The 14,878-nt window shown below is 35.8% G+C and overlaps 2 protein-coding genes and 1 non-coding gene across 3 annotated transcripts in view; 2 read left to right on the top strand and 1 right to left on the bottom strand.

The window, feature by feature from the left end:
• The first annotated feature begins 1,441 nt into the window (after positions 1-1,441).
• On the top strand, positions 1,442-5,897 carry LOC101899175 (elongation factor 1-alpha 1). Its single transcript, XM_005181459.4, has 2 exons — positions 1,442-1,600; positions 3,737-5,897. The coding sequence occupies exon 2, from the start codon at positions 3,759-3,761 to the stop codon at positions 5,148-5,150; it is 1,392 nt and encodes a 463-aa protein (XP_005181516.1). The 5' UTR covers positions 1,442-1,600; positions 3,737-3,758; the 3' UTR covers positions 5,151-5,897.
• Positions 3,100-3,174, top strand: LOC131801445 (small nucleolar RNA snR61/Z1/Z11). The gene has a single exon (XR_009341834.1). It is a non-coding gene; the product is annotated as a small nucleolar RNA snR61/Z1/Z11 (small nucleolar RNA).
• A 4,607-nt stretch (positions 5,898-10,504) lies between the features above and the next one.
• The window catches only part of LOC101900025 (mucin-2), a 30,684-nt gene continuing 26,310 nt past the window's right edge, over positions 10,505-14,878 (bottom strand). The window contains exons 7-8 of the mRNA XM_005181463.4: positions 12,781-12,999; positions 10,505-10,887 (exon numbers count right to left, since the gene is read on the bottom strand). Coding sequence (XP_005181520.1) covers positions 10,528-10,887; positions 12,781-12,999 — 579 coding nt within the window. The 3' untranslated portion in view covers positions 10,505-10,527. The remainder of the gene's footprint in view (positions 10,888-12,780; positions 13,000-14,878) is intronic.

Below are 14,878 nucleotides of genomic sequence, written 5' to 3' on the forward strand. Positions count from 1 at the left end.
TGAATATGGTAATGGCTTATGACAAACAATGCATATGTATGTCCACGTCATATAGACCCCAACATAACGGCTATATTCGGTATTTTTAAAATTTTAACAGAATTTTTTAAGGATTTTATTTTTTGAAAATTTCCAAATTCGTTGTAAATGGTGGAGGGTATTAAAAGTTCGGCCCGGCCGAACTTACTGCTTTTTAACTTGTTTATTGTTTTGATAGTAATTCTGACATTACAAGCCAAACAGGTAGACCTCTATACTTGCAATTTTTTCAAAGTTGACCTACCTTCTCTTCATTGTACCATGGATAGGACTACATATATTCTTCTACCATGACCCACAAACCACAAAAGGATAAAAAATGCGGAGATGAATATATTTATTGGAAAATATGATTTTTTTCTGTGGCAGCATATTTTACATTGTGATCACTGTAAAATGAATTACAATCATTTCAAATAATCACATCTCTACATCTACTTCTCATTCTTCACATCTCTACATTTTCTGTTATATATCTTGTCAAATGTCACTGCATAGAATATTGGCAATGAAATGTATTCAAATGAATATTTTTGAAAAAATGTAAACAAATATGCTCCGTTCCAGAACCTGCAAGATTTTACCAGTTTTGCAAATTTTTTCAATAGCATAAAGGAGAAATTGGCTATCGTAGTAAACACTTTTACATTTTTACAGTTCTGGAACATACCAATGATAGCATGGCATGACCTTCTTAATTCTACCCATGATAAAAGAATTATAAATAACGTCAAATTTCACTGCATACACTTGAAGATTTATAATGGACATAACTTTTTACAATAAGATGTTGTCAAATGAATAATTTTGAATATAGGATTACATGACATCACCTTCTTTATTTTACCATGATTTTTGGTTTTTTCCAGAATCTGCAAGAATCTACCTGCTTGACGATTTTTTTGATTTCATAAATGGAAAATCGGTTGTCGTAGTTAAAAGTTTTACCTTTTTGCAGTTCTGGAACAGAGCATTTGATTATTTTGTATGTATAAAAAAAATTATTTTTGATATCAAAAAGGGAAAATGGTTGTCGTAGTAAAAACTTTTACATTCTTGCAGTTCGCACAGAAGTCACGATTAAAGTTTTGGTATGTTATGGTTTCGGCTAATTTAACTTTTGCAACTTTTTTACTCGATATATTTTCCTACAAAAATAGCTCATAAAAAAAGGAACAAGGCAATAAATGGGTTGGTAATGAGAAACCAAAAAGATGATGACTGTCTTTTTGTAATAATAAATATAATAGTTTTTTTTTATTATAAAGCGATAAATATAATTATTTTAAAAAAATGTTCAATGTATCGTACAATTCGTATAAATACTTCTCTCGTTTGTAGAGTTGCATTTCAACAGTACAGCCAACTTTTAAATATGCTAAAATTTTTGGAAAGTCAATGAAGTTGGTTGTAGTTCACCGTGCGTTTTTACATTTCTGACGTGGCGTGCTTCTTGCCGAGGCTTGTCGTTTCATTGCAACATCTTTCTCGTTCACTTTGTTCAGGTCTTTTGCCGGATAAGCATAGACTTTGTGATTTCTCGGTTCAATTTATTTGGAAAGTAAGTCATCAAGAAAGAAATTGTGTGGTAGTGCAAAAGAGAAAGAAAGATAAAATCTGAAAAAGAAAATTAAGCAATTTTGGAACGATAAAAAAAAACTAATACCAAGTGAAATAAACAAATATGTGATCGGTGAAATTATAAACAAATTTTCCACCATTTAAAAAAATGCAGGTGAAATATGTTGTCAAAAATGAAGGAAATATTGCAAACGTGTGCGCAAGAAAATGTGGAAAAGAGCCATCGAATGCCTTAACAAAAGCACGTGGCAATATGTATAGAGAAATATTTTAATAAAAATTAAATAGTTTGCAAAAAATAATAAATGCTTTTTGGTTTCTCAACAAATTTTGACTTAACCACGCCCACTTTGTGATCTTTTCTCGTTTTTGGGAACATAAGCCGCCTGCATTCATATTTGTTACGATTTCTTGTCTTACAAATTATAAAATAATCATGGAAGTTAAAATATCAGCAGCTTGCGCGATATGGCGATTAAAGTGTGAAAGGTGTCTTCGTTTTTCTTTTCGAACATCAAGTATCATCAACAATCTTGTTGAGGTTATGTATCCAATATGGCGTCATACTAAGTTCAAGTGATAATTGCAGCCGGCGAATGAATTTTCCTCAAGTCCGCAAACAATGGTAAAAAGTTTAAATCGCCAGCGCAGTTCTTTTCACGGCATGGCAACAAACCATCTTCAGACCAAGCGGATTTGGAATATTCGAAACATTCTTTATTGGCGAGTCACCACCAACAATGCGAAACACGTTTCCCTTTTCAAAATGGCGTCGTTCTTTAATCCGCACAATAGCATCGTGTTTCTAGGTGCTCGAAAGCATTTCACGATCGGCATTGTTGTTGGTGGCCGGAGCTTGAAACAATCGGTTTTAGCATTCCATGACATTAGAAGACCAATATGTACGCCATTTTATATATGGTGGCCTCTTTCTGTGAAATTTATGGAAAGCACACACCGGTTCGCGTAGCATATGATTTGTATCCGGCATTACAACAAAATTCTTTATACATTCGAAATGTTTTACGACGACCTCGTTTTTTGCGGTCGTCGCCATTTCTTTCGTATGGTAGATACACACGAGCCACAAGCAGCCCATTCCAGTATGCAATGCCTTCGTGTGTATGTGTGCTGCGTATGTATAGATAGAAATGTATAAGCATTTTATAGACACGACGATTGAGTTTCACAACTTCTGGAAATTTTTTCATCATTGTTTGCTGCTGCCACTGCTTACTCATACCGTGGGATTGTTAGATAGCGTGGTGATTGTCGTCGTGTTGCCTTTCCCCACCAGCCGGCATACACCATGTCACCATTCACAACTCCCCACCACCACCCACTTTGTGTTGTATTACAACGTGTCATCGTCGATGTCGTTCTCGTCTGCTGATATTTTTCTAAAGCTTCACTTTTGTATGAATTGCTTAATTTTTTTTAATTGCCTGCAATTGTTTGCAATTTTTCTTGAGATTTTTTTTTGCATGATGACTAAATTGTCTAGTTCTGCTACTGAGTTTTGTGAGGAAACCCAAATACCAAACCCACTGAAGCAAAAAATGAAATCTAAGAAAAATTGCTATTTTTGGAATACTTCATTTATTTAATTGAATTTCTATTCATTTTGCATGTTTTATTTTATCCCTTACACTATTCCGGTTTTTGTTTCTTCCATTCGTATTTGCTAAAATAACCTTAAAAGTAATTCCCAGTGTTGGAAAACGAAAAACGTGCTCTTCTCTGAAAACACGTTTTTTTTTCTCTACCACATTTTTAGAGGTTATGTTACCAGCAGCCGCCCGTATTGTTAAATATAATTGATCGTTTCTCCGAACATTGAACTTTAGATTTATTATTTGTTTTGTTTTAAAACTAAAAATTAAATAAATGAATTCCCAAAAAAAAATGTATTTTTTAAATAATATTGATAAAAAATCCGTACATTCCTCGAAAACATATGCTAACAAAATTGTTTTTCCTCCCAATTTTTTATTTCCTTTTTATGTATCAACCAATCAATCTCCTCCTGCTTGTTGTTTGTTCTATCCCGAACCCCGTAATTTACCAACATCACCATCACACACACAACATTCCTATACACATCACCAACAACCAGCTCGTAAGCCAATCAAACAGCCATGGGTAAGGAAAAGACTCATATTAACATTGTCGTCATTGGCCACGTCGATTCTGGTAAATCTACCACCACCGGTCACTTGATCTACAAGTGCGGTGGTATCGACAAGCGTACCATTGAAAAGTTCGAAAAGGAAGCCCAAGAAATGGGTAAGGGTTCCTTCAAGTACGCCTGGGTTTTGGATAAATTGAAGGCCGAACGTGAGCGTGGTATCACCATCGATATTGCCTTGTGGAAATTCGAAACATCCAAATACTATGTCACCATTATTGATGCCCCTGGTCACAGAGATTTCATCAAGAACATGATCACTGGTACCTCTCAAGCTGATTGCGCTGTCTTGATTGTTGCTGCCGGTACTGGTGAATTCGAAGCTGGTATCTCCAAGAACGGTCAAACTCGTGAACACGCCTTGTTGGCCTTCACCTTGGGTGTCAAGCAATTGATCGTTGGTGTCAACAAGATGGATTCTTCTGAACCACCATACAGCGAAGCCCGTTACGAAGAAATCAAGAAGGAAGTCTCCTCTTACATCAAGAAGATCGGTTACAATCCCGCTGCTGTTGCTTTCGTTCCCATCTCCGGCTGGCACGGTGATAACATGTTGGAAGCTTCTACCAACATGAACTGGTTCAAGGGCTGGAAGATCGAACGTAAGGAAGGTAACGCTGAAGGCAAGACCCTCATCGAAGCTTTGGACGCTATCTTGCCACCCACCCGTCCCACAGACAAGCCTTTGCGTTTGCCCTTGCAGGATGTCTACAAAATCGGTGGTATCGGCACAGTACCCGTCGGTCGTGTCGAAACTGGTGTCTTGAAGCCCGGTACCGTTGTTGTCTTCGCCCCTGCCAACATCACCACTGAAGTCAAGTCCGTTGAAATGCATCACGAAGCTTTGGCTGAAGCCGTGCCCGGTGACAACGTTGGTTTCAACGTTAAGAACGTCTCCGTCAAGGAATTGCGTCGTGGTTATGTTGCTGGTGACTCCAAGGCTTCTCCCCCCAAGGGTGCTGCCGATTTCACCGCTCAAGTTATTGTCTTGAACCACCCTGGTCAAATCTGCAACGGTTACACTCCCGTTTTGGATTGCCACACCGCTCACATTGCTTGCAAGTTCGCTGAAATCAAGGAGAAGGTCGATCGTCGTTCCGGTAAGACCACCGAAGAAAACCCCAAATTCATCAAGTCTGGTGATGCTGCCATCGTCAACTTGGTCCCATCCAAGCCCTTGTGCGTTGAATCCTTCCAAGAATTCCCCCCATTGGGTCGTTTCGCCGTTCGTGACATGAGACAAACCGTCGCCGTCGGTGTCATCAAGGCCGTCAACTTCAAGGATGCCTCCGGTGGCAAGGTCACCAAGGCCGCCGAAAAGGCCACCAAGGGCAAGAAGTAGCTGCTTTACTCTGAACATCAACAAGAAAACACTGCAGCAAATTGCATCTTTTCCAACCAGCATATTCTACAAACTCCACCAGCAACAATATGTAGCAGCAACAACAACAACCACACAACAACTAGAGGTACCGCATTAACTACCAACAACGTAAAGATGTTCCAGCATAAGTTAATTTTAATGGTTAAAGAAAAGTTTAATTGCTTCCATCGCAAAGAGTTTCGCAGGAAACGAATGCTGTTGTCGCCCCTGCTAAGTAATATACTCCTCCTCTAAAGAAGTGAGAACAAATATGTCGCCCCTACCACTCATCATCCCAAAAGCTAGAAGGGTTCCGAACGCAGTGCGTTTTTCGCCCATGGCCGATGGTGTGGTGATTGGTGGTTGGCCAACAAAGGAAACTACTATCATTCATTCTTTCACTAAGCGCAACAGCTCTAAGCATTTAAGTCTTTTTTTATGTATTTAATTACTATATAATTTAATTATTATTTGTAATAATTCTCCTTTTTTATAATTATCTTATGTTGGAATTCATTCCATCTCTACTACTCGTAAATAAAAGAAAACTAAAAACATGAAAAAAACAACAACATCTGTGACTACTAAACTACTCTAAAGAATTTATGAAATTGTCATAAAATGAACACCTTAAGATCTTTTTATAACACAATACAAATGTGTTTTTTAGCCTATAGAAATGTAATTGCATAAATACACAATCTACTATTTATAATTTTCCAAAAATATATCTTGCAAATGAATTGATTTTAGTGATGAAGAGAGTATCTCGTCGGACGAAGAAGAAGAGAGTAGTAGGCAAGGAATTTTACATTTCGTTTTAATTCCTTTTTTTAATTTTTGGTTGGATGTAGCTTTCTTTGTTAATTTTGCTTTTGGTTCGCTTTTCTTAATTTTTCTATTCATCTTTGGTTGGATTTATTCCTTGAATTTGCCTCAGTTTTTTATTTGCATTATGGCTTCACTACCAGAAATGCATTTAATAATATTACTGTACCTACGCACCACCCACGATTTTAAATGTAACTAGCAGCATGAATGTGGAGTGATGCTGTTGCCTCATTCGACGACTACTTCCTTTTGTTTTCCCACACAACCGATAAAACAAAAACAATTTTACATTGTCAACGAAAGTACAAATAACACTCCCACGCGATGACGAGAGAAGATATCGTTCCACAGAACTGAAGTACAAAACATAAATAACTACAACACTCCCGAATGTTGATCATCTTGTTTTATTAATAGTGCAATCATCCACACAACCAACACAGCGATGACTGTCTCCATAGCAGAATGAAGAGAAATTATTTTACAAACTGTTTTTATTAAATTTACACAAGAATAACTCGAGAAATGTATTTGCTTTTCCTGACTGTCAAATAAAGATGCAAAAATTGAAATGCTACCAAAATGCTTGTGTGTGTAGAAGTATGTATGGATTGGAATGAAGAGGTTATTCACTCCGTTCGTCTATGAGCAGTGTAGAATTGTCGCTTGTTAAATGGTTTGTATTTTGGAGCCGTAATATGTGTACGTTTGTGTATTCCTTTGATGGAATCAGTGCTGTAACTTGGAATAAAGCTAAATTGAAGTCAAAGAAATTGGTAATTGGTGTGTGACTGACTGGTACAGTGGTTTCTATTTACCTGCATCAACATTAGCTGCGCATTGGCCTTTGTAGACCAAAAAACTTTTTTTATGCCATTTTTTTCTGAAACCCCTTTTATTTGAATTGTATTTAAGTGCCCAATCGATAGCTGCACATTGGACATTCCTGCCTCGAAAATTTGGTAATTTTTTTTTAATTTGGTTACAAAAGTTGTATTTATCTGCACAAGAAAATTTTTTGCAAACTCAAAAAAGACACTAAAAACTACCACTTCGTTTTTGTTTTTGTATTCGCAAAAACAATAACACAAGAAAAGAGTATGCATTAAAAACATATTCTCGCTTCCTCTCCCACACTAAAAGATGGTTATGCTGCTGCTGCTTTGTTGTGCACGAATAGAAAATTAAAGATAACTGCACTTTTTGTGCACGTAAGTAAAATTAAAGATACCTGCTTCATTGTGCAGATAAATGCAATGAAGCTACCTGCATTTTGGGCATTGCTGCACAAGATGTCGTGCAATTTTTGATTGTGCAGGTAAGCAAAAAATACTGTAGTATAAAATTACTTTGAATCGAAATATCTCCAAAAACGTTCAAAACTTAGAATTGTCTATTACAGCTACAACATAGTTCAAATTTTGTTATTGTTCGTTCCCATACTTTCTGGACAAATCACCACTTTCAGGGCGAATTTACATGTTAAGATCTAACGATAAAAAAAGGTACGGGAAAATAACATGTACTAACCGTTGATGCAGAAATACTTGTTATTCAAGAAATATGACTGCGAAAATTGACCTGTGTCATAGCGGTGTCGTATGGAGAATATTGGCATTAACTATAACGGACATAAATGGAACGTTCAAAATTTTATAAGAACAAGTAAAATAGTATCAGTCGGTTTTGCCGACACATGTATACCCCCAGCCTTGAGTTATGATTATTCAAACTGTTGGCCCTTTATAGGGGAGGTTCCGAAGCAGTTGGCCAATATTAACCAATTCTTATCTGACCTAAGACTGATATAAATATTACAGCATGCCAGGTTTGGAATGTATCGTCTACTTTCTATACTTTATATGAGATATGTGCAAACTTTTGGAAAATGTGGAAATATGCGTGAGGTAACATATATAGCGGACCGAAGTATTCCATTTTCATACTTCATCTAATACAGATAAAAATATTTGTATGTGCAAAATTTAGAGGAAATCGAACATTTATATCCAATTTTATGAGAAATTAAATTACACATTCATATCAGATTTATGGTTAAGAGACATATTTAGATATAGCAAGTTGTAAAGAATCGCCGACTCGTTTCGCACCAGAAGGGGTTCAAAATTTGAAACATCAGGAGGTTCCTTTATGTGATGGCTATACCAAAAAGACGAGCTAGGTATATTAAATTTTTGAGGGGAAGCAACTGTCCAATGACAGTTGATTTGGTTAGAATTTGAGACAAAAATCTCCAATAAAATTAAATAAAAGTACATAAATTGGGTTGGAATCCCAAATGTTAGACTGAACGACTAAAATAAAATACTTGACATTTTGTCTTACCTTCAAAACTAGATAAATTATTCTTTGAAAACGTTGAAAAAAAACTGAAAACAAAGCTTCATCAAAAACTAAATTTGTTAAGCATATTTTCAGGCGGTAAATATAGTACTGATGATTAAATTTATAAATGCGCAGCTACTACTAGAATCCTTTGATGATATATGAAGGTGCAGGATATGTAAAATTCATTTCAAAACTTTGGAGGAATTTACCCCTTTTCATCGAGATTTTCAGATATGTTATGAATTTGTTGTATGAAATCGGAATTAGTTTTATTTTAGTGGTCTCTGCTGGTATACATTTATTTCTTCGTCAGTTGAAATTATATTTTCAAATTTCGGACCTAATATATGGAAACCTCATGTGTGGCTATCGTTAGAGCACTCCAGCATTTAATTGTGAATAAGTCTTTTGTGTCTCCTACCATCGCTCTATACCGTGATGCTGGTAGCGTAGCCCGACGTCAATGAAATGGGCGGAAGAAAACAGCAACATCAGCAGAAATAAGTAAAGAAGCGACTTGATCGAAACCCGCGTCGCAGTGTCTGAAAAATGGCTCGTGAGCTGAATATATCGCAATATTTCATTCGGTAAATATTGAAAAATGAGCTCGGGGTAAATCCATTGAAATTCCAAAAAGTGCAAGAACTAACACCGCAACAGAAAGAAAATAGACTCAAAAGAGCTAAAGAGTTGCTTCGCTTAGCCGAAAGTGGTGAACTGCCGAATTTGGTTTTCTCCGATGATAAAACATTCGTTGTCCAGCAGTTTGTAAACAAAAAAAATGATTGTGTTTACTTGTCAAAGAGGTCAGCTGCAAATGTGCACCTTCGGTTGGCCACCAGAACTCAAGCGTCGGCCATGGTGATGGTATGGGCCGCCATAACAGCCGATGGTCGCTCTCCGCTCTTATTAATCAACCGTGGCATCAGAATAAATGACGAATATCATCGCGAAAATATTCTGGGTGGTGTATTAAAGCCTTGGGCACGCAAACATTTTGGCCGAAGACCTTGGACATTCCAACTGGACTCAGCACGCGCCACCCAATAATGGTTACAAAATGAGGTTCCTCGCTTCATTTCCAGCGCACAATGACCACCAAAATCTCCAGATGCCAAACCGTTGGAATATTGTGTCTGGAGTATTTTGGAAAGCAGAGTTGGCACTAAAAAATACCAGCTTTGCAGCAGCTTTTGACGGTTCCATTGCCCGTTTGAGGGCCATAATTCGTGCCAAAGGAGACCAATTCGAACAAATCTAAACTTATTCTAAAATTTGATGATATTTCCAAAATTTTTTATTTAATAAAATTTAAAAAATTAAAAATTTTGTCGTTTTACTTTGTTGCAGTTTTTTTTATCTCACCCTGTATATATGTGCTTTGGTTCCAATTTGAAATGGATGTTGCTTTTTCTAGCGATTGTTTGAAGTTGTAAGAGATTTGTACACAAAGCTAGCAACTTTAAATTCAGAAGAATGATTTTAAAACTTTAAAGTTAAATATTTCAAGAATAATTCCTCACCATATTAAATTTGATAATCCAAATGAGCATTTTGAAAAATAACATTTTTGAAATTAAAATATTTTTTTTTTTTAAATTATTTGCTTTGTTTCGATTTTTGGACAAATAATTCTGACACTTCTATTACGTACAAAAAAAAATTTGTTGCTGTTTCCTGTATTATTCTACCCTGACGGTTCCTGTAAATTAATATTCATTCAACACATATTAAAAATTATAGAATTGTATTTTTTTGTTCTATTTATTGCATATAAAATTTGCGATTACTTTTTAAAAAAGACATTTTTTTAAATATTAATGACAAAATTATGAAATATCTTAAAAAATCCTGTGATATTTCTTTAGTTTATAACGCATTATAAATTTATACAATACATTTATTGTATATAAAATTCATTAAAAACGTACAGTATTATAAAAATGCTAAGGTTAACTTGTTTAAAAAATATAAAATATTAATTATAACAATCATTTTATAGCCAATACAAAAATTGTTTGCATCGTTTCGTTTGTGTTTCTCAACATATTATTGTATATGTATGTGTAAATATATATTAAATATTCAAATAAACATTAACTTTTATAAAATCCATTAAAAATATTGTAGGTATATAATATTGCATATTGCAAAATAAATTCAATTAAGTTTTAACCTAAGTTTCTATTTGTGCTGCTGCTTGAACAACCACAGGTGATGTGGGTAAGGGCATCTCTTCGCCAGGCTTTGGACATAGGTATTTTTGTATTTTCATTATTTGCATCTGTGATATACTATCCAATACCCAATAGGGTGTAACATATATCTTATCGGGTAGCGACGGATTTGTATCGCCAATAATGTATCGTGCCTTATTGCGACTTAGTGCCACCCGGCCACCACACAGTGTTATCAATTCGCACAAATCATTTTTGGTCACAGGATAACAACGCAGTGAAATGTAGAAGGCACCAAGTTCACGAAATAGTTCACATTTGTAACGTTCGCCAAATGCTTGACGTTCCGATCGGCAGATCTGTAACGGAAAATAAAGAGGTAAAATTAAACTCCGACAAAGAGAAAAAAATAGCATATTTTTTAAATAGGAATGTAATAAGAAAAAAACTGTAAGGAAAAGTCAAAAGTCGGGCAGGGCCGATTATATGATACCCTACACCACTATGCATATTTGGTAGAGCTATTGTAACCAAAGAATTTATTTGAAGTAGATATATCACCTCAACATTTGGCTTTAGAGTTTGGTTCAGAGGGAACTAATATATGGGAGGCATATCCAATTCTGAATCGATTTTCACTAAATTTGACGGAAACATTTTAATCGTTTATACCAAATAACATTGCTATAGAGTGAATGATATCACTTCGAGAAGGAGTTCCACAAAATGAAAACTTACGTCCCGAAATTCACTCCATTTGGGCTGATATAACCAATTATTTGCACAATAAACCTGGCATCGGATTAAGGATATATATGGGAGCTATATCCAAATCTGAACCGATAAAATTTGGCAAAGGTATCTGGTACTAAATATCATTGTTGTCGAATGCATTTTACGAATAAGAGGGACTTAAACACCAAATCGAATGAAACATATATATAGGAGCTATAGCTATATCTGAATCGATTTTCTCCGAATTCGATGTACTTGCTTCTAGACTAAATTCGGTCGGATATGCCAAATTTCAGGTCATTTGGACTGATATTGGCTATTTGGTGCACAATTAACCCGAAATCGGTTGAGGATATATATGGGAGTTATATCCAAATCTGAACCGATCTTGACCAAATTCGATACACTTATTTCAAAGCTGTATTTTATATCTGGTACCAAAGATCATTGTTGTGGAATGCATATTACGCTTGTGAGGGACTTTACACCCCAAATCGGATGAAACATATATATGGGAGCTATAGCTATATCTGAACTGATTTCCACCAAATTTTATTTTTCCAACTTTGACTGAATTCAGTCAAGCAACCGACTGTCAAACGACAAGTCAAAATTGGAAAAATACCATTTGGACTGATATTAGCCATTTAGTGCACAATAAACCTGATACCGGATAAAGACATATATGGGAGCTATATCCCAATCTGAACCGATCTTGATAAAATTTGACAGAGGTATTTTCGAGTAGTATCGGATGCCTGGTACCAAATATCATTCTTGTGGAGTGCATATTACGCATGTGAGGGACTTAAAACCCCAAATCGGTTGAAAAGCATATATGGGAGCTATAGCTTTTTCTGAATCGATTTTCTCCAAATTTGATGTACTTACTTTTAGGCTGAATTCGGTCAGATGTACCAAAATTCAGATCATTTGGACTTATTTTGGTCATTTGGTGCACAATTATCCCGAAATCGGTTAAAGATATATTTTGGATCTAAACCGATTATCACCAATTTCAATAGGATTCGTTCTTGGGTCAAACAAATATTGTCTGGAAAATTTCATCTCAATCGGATAATAAATGCGACCTGCATTTTGTTCACAAGAATACATGGACAGACGGACGGGCAGACTGACATGCATAAATCGACTCAGAAAGTGATTTTATGAAGATTCTTAAAAGTAGCTATGGGTCTATCTCGCTTCCTTCTCCATGTTACAAAAAAATGCCCAAAGACATAATACCTTTACCACCATGCGGTGTATGGTATGAAAAATCAATAGAATGATATGTTTCAGGACTGCAGGAATGTACAATATGTCACTTCGATAACCGATTTGTTTTTATGATATTGAGCAAAAATGCTAAACTAGTAAATTCAATTTAGTTTAAAAATTGTGGATAGCGCCTAAACGTAGGTTATAAAATACTATAGAAATAGTGTGAACATAATTTAGTCTCTATCGATATTTATATTTTTTGCAAAATTATTCTACATTTTTTAATATCTTACCTCTACGGCCCGCGAAAAGTCCTTTAATTCATAGGGTTCTTCGGCCAACCATTCTCCCGCCTTTTGCGAATCCAATATCCAATTGTAGTCTACAACCCATAATCCTCTTGAAATGGCACGCAATAAATTCATCGTTCTCCTTGGCTCCAATGATACCAAATGTGTGGTATTATCGGTAACATGTTGTTCAAGGTTAAATACCGATAACTTATTGACAACCTATTAAACGTGGAGGAAGAGACATGCGAAATTAGTAAGATTAATTGGATATTGTTGGGGTAAACTTTTTGCAACATAAATAACTAAATCTAATAATTAATAAAACTTTAATATATTCTTTATGTTTTTTTTAGTTAGCACTAACAAAACTGATTTACTTGATTATGGACTAGATTAATTAAACTTATCACGCAATATAATTTGCACTTACTTTCAATTATGCTAAGAGGGCTCCCTTGTTTAATTTAATGCACTATAAGGTGATTTAATTATTACAGATTATGGACTCTATATATTTTTATATGGACCTATAGATACATTTATGCAAATTTTTTCATCATCAAATAAAAATTCTTTTTTATTCTCCACTTTATTATCAGTAACATTACGTAAGCCACTGTAGAAACTCCAACGTTCTTCTCGGACGTACATAGTTACCATTATTCATTGGTTTGCTAAAACACACAAATCTTCATATTACTAGAAATTTTTTTATCCCTTCTTTCTTCATTCCTACTACCATTAATTCTTCCTAGGATGAACACATTGGTCTCTGAGTGAGGCAGCTTTCGTTTCCAGTGTTAAAAGATATGGCTCTTTTTTTGCTTATTACATTATTTGATACGGCCAAAATAACGGTTTCAGACCCCAGGTCTCTTTGAATCAAATCCGTTTTAGGAGATTTAAAGTCAATCTAGCGATGTCCGTCTGTCTGTCTTTCTGGCTGGTGCGCACGATAACTATCGAAGGTAGTATTCGATTTGGTCCAAACTTGGTACATCGTAAATTTAAATCGAGTTCCGAGATGGGCAATATCGGTCCACTCCTTCTGGTACCTCCCCACAAAATGTCAACATTTTCAAAGAAAATAATTTACTGCAAAAGAGAAAGAATAATCCGATTTTGTTCCTACTTTTTTCTGTCCACTCCACCAAGTACCTTCCCCACAAAGGGTCAACATTTTGAATAATTATAACTCTTATAAAATGTGATGTGAGAGTCCGATTGTCTTCAAATTACACACACCACAACATCTTTATCAACCCAAGTTCTGGTGACTCCACGGTCAACTCCTCTGGTACCTCCCCCACAAAGGGTAAAAATTTTGAATATTCATGAAGTTCATAAAACACCAAATTAACATCCGATTTCATTCAGACTTGGTACATCTCAATACTTCCATCAACACAAGGTCTGTTATAAAGATGGTAGAGATCGGAAAATTTCTTCTAGTTATTCGTGATGGAATTCAAGCGTGATAGTGTGATTTCTTTATATTTGGCTGGAAAACCACAAGTGGCTATCGTTAGAGCACTCCAGCATTTAATTTGAATAAATCGTTTGTGTCTCGTACCATCGCTCGTTACTGTGATACTGGTAGCGTAGCCCGACGTCAAGGAAGTTGACGGAAGAACGGAACAGCTACATCAGCATATTAAAAAATGAGCTCGGGGTAAAGTCACTGAAATTCCAAAAAAGAGCAAGAACTTATATCGCAACAGAAAGAAAATAGACTCAAAAGAGCCAAAGAGTTCCTTCGCTTGGTCGAAAGTGGTGAACTGCCGAATTAGGCTTTCTCCGATGAGAAAACATTCGTTGTCCAGCAGTAAACAAACAAAATGATCGTATTTTCTTGCCAAAGAGGTCAGCTGAAAATGTGCACCTTCGCTTGGTCACCAGAACTCAAGCGCCGGCCATGGTGATGGTGTGAGCCGCCATAACAGCCGATAGTCGCTCTCCGCTCGTATTAATCGACCGAGGCATCAAAATAAATGCCGAATTTTATAGTGAAAATATTCTGGAGGATGTATAAAAGCCTTGGGTATGCAAATATTTTGGCCGCAGATCTTGGACATTCCAAGAGGACTCAGCACCATCG

The sequence above is a fragment of the Musca domestica genome, unplaced genomic scaffold (genome assembly GCF_030504385.1).
Source record: "Musca domestica strain aabys unplaced genomic scaffold, Musca_domestica.polishedcontigs.V.1.1 16, whole genome shotgun sequence".
Lineage (NCBI taxonomy): Eukaryota > Metazoa > Arthropoda > Insecta > Diptera > Muscidae > Musca > Musca domestica.

What these genes read in the sequence shown, in the direction of transcription:
- LOC101899175 (XM_005181459.4), top strand. Translation starts at nt 3,759, where the DNA reads ATGGGTAAGGAAAAGACTCATATTAACATTGTCGTCATTGGCCACGTC.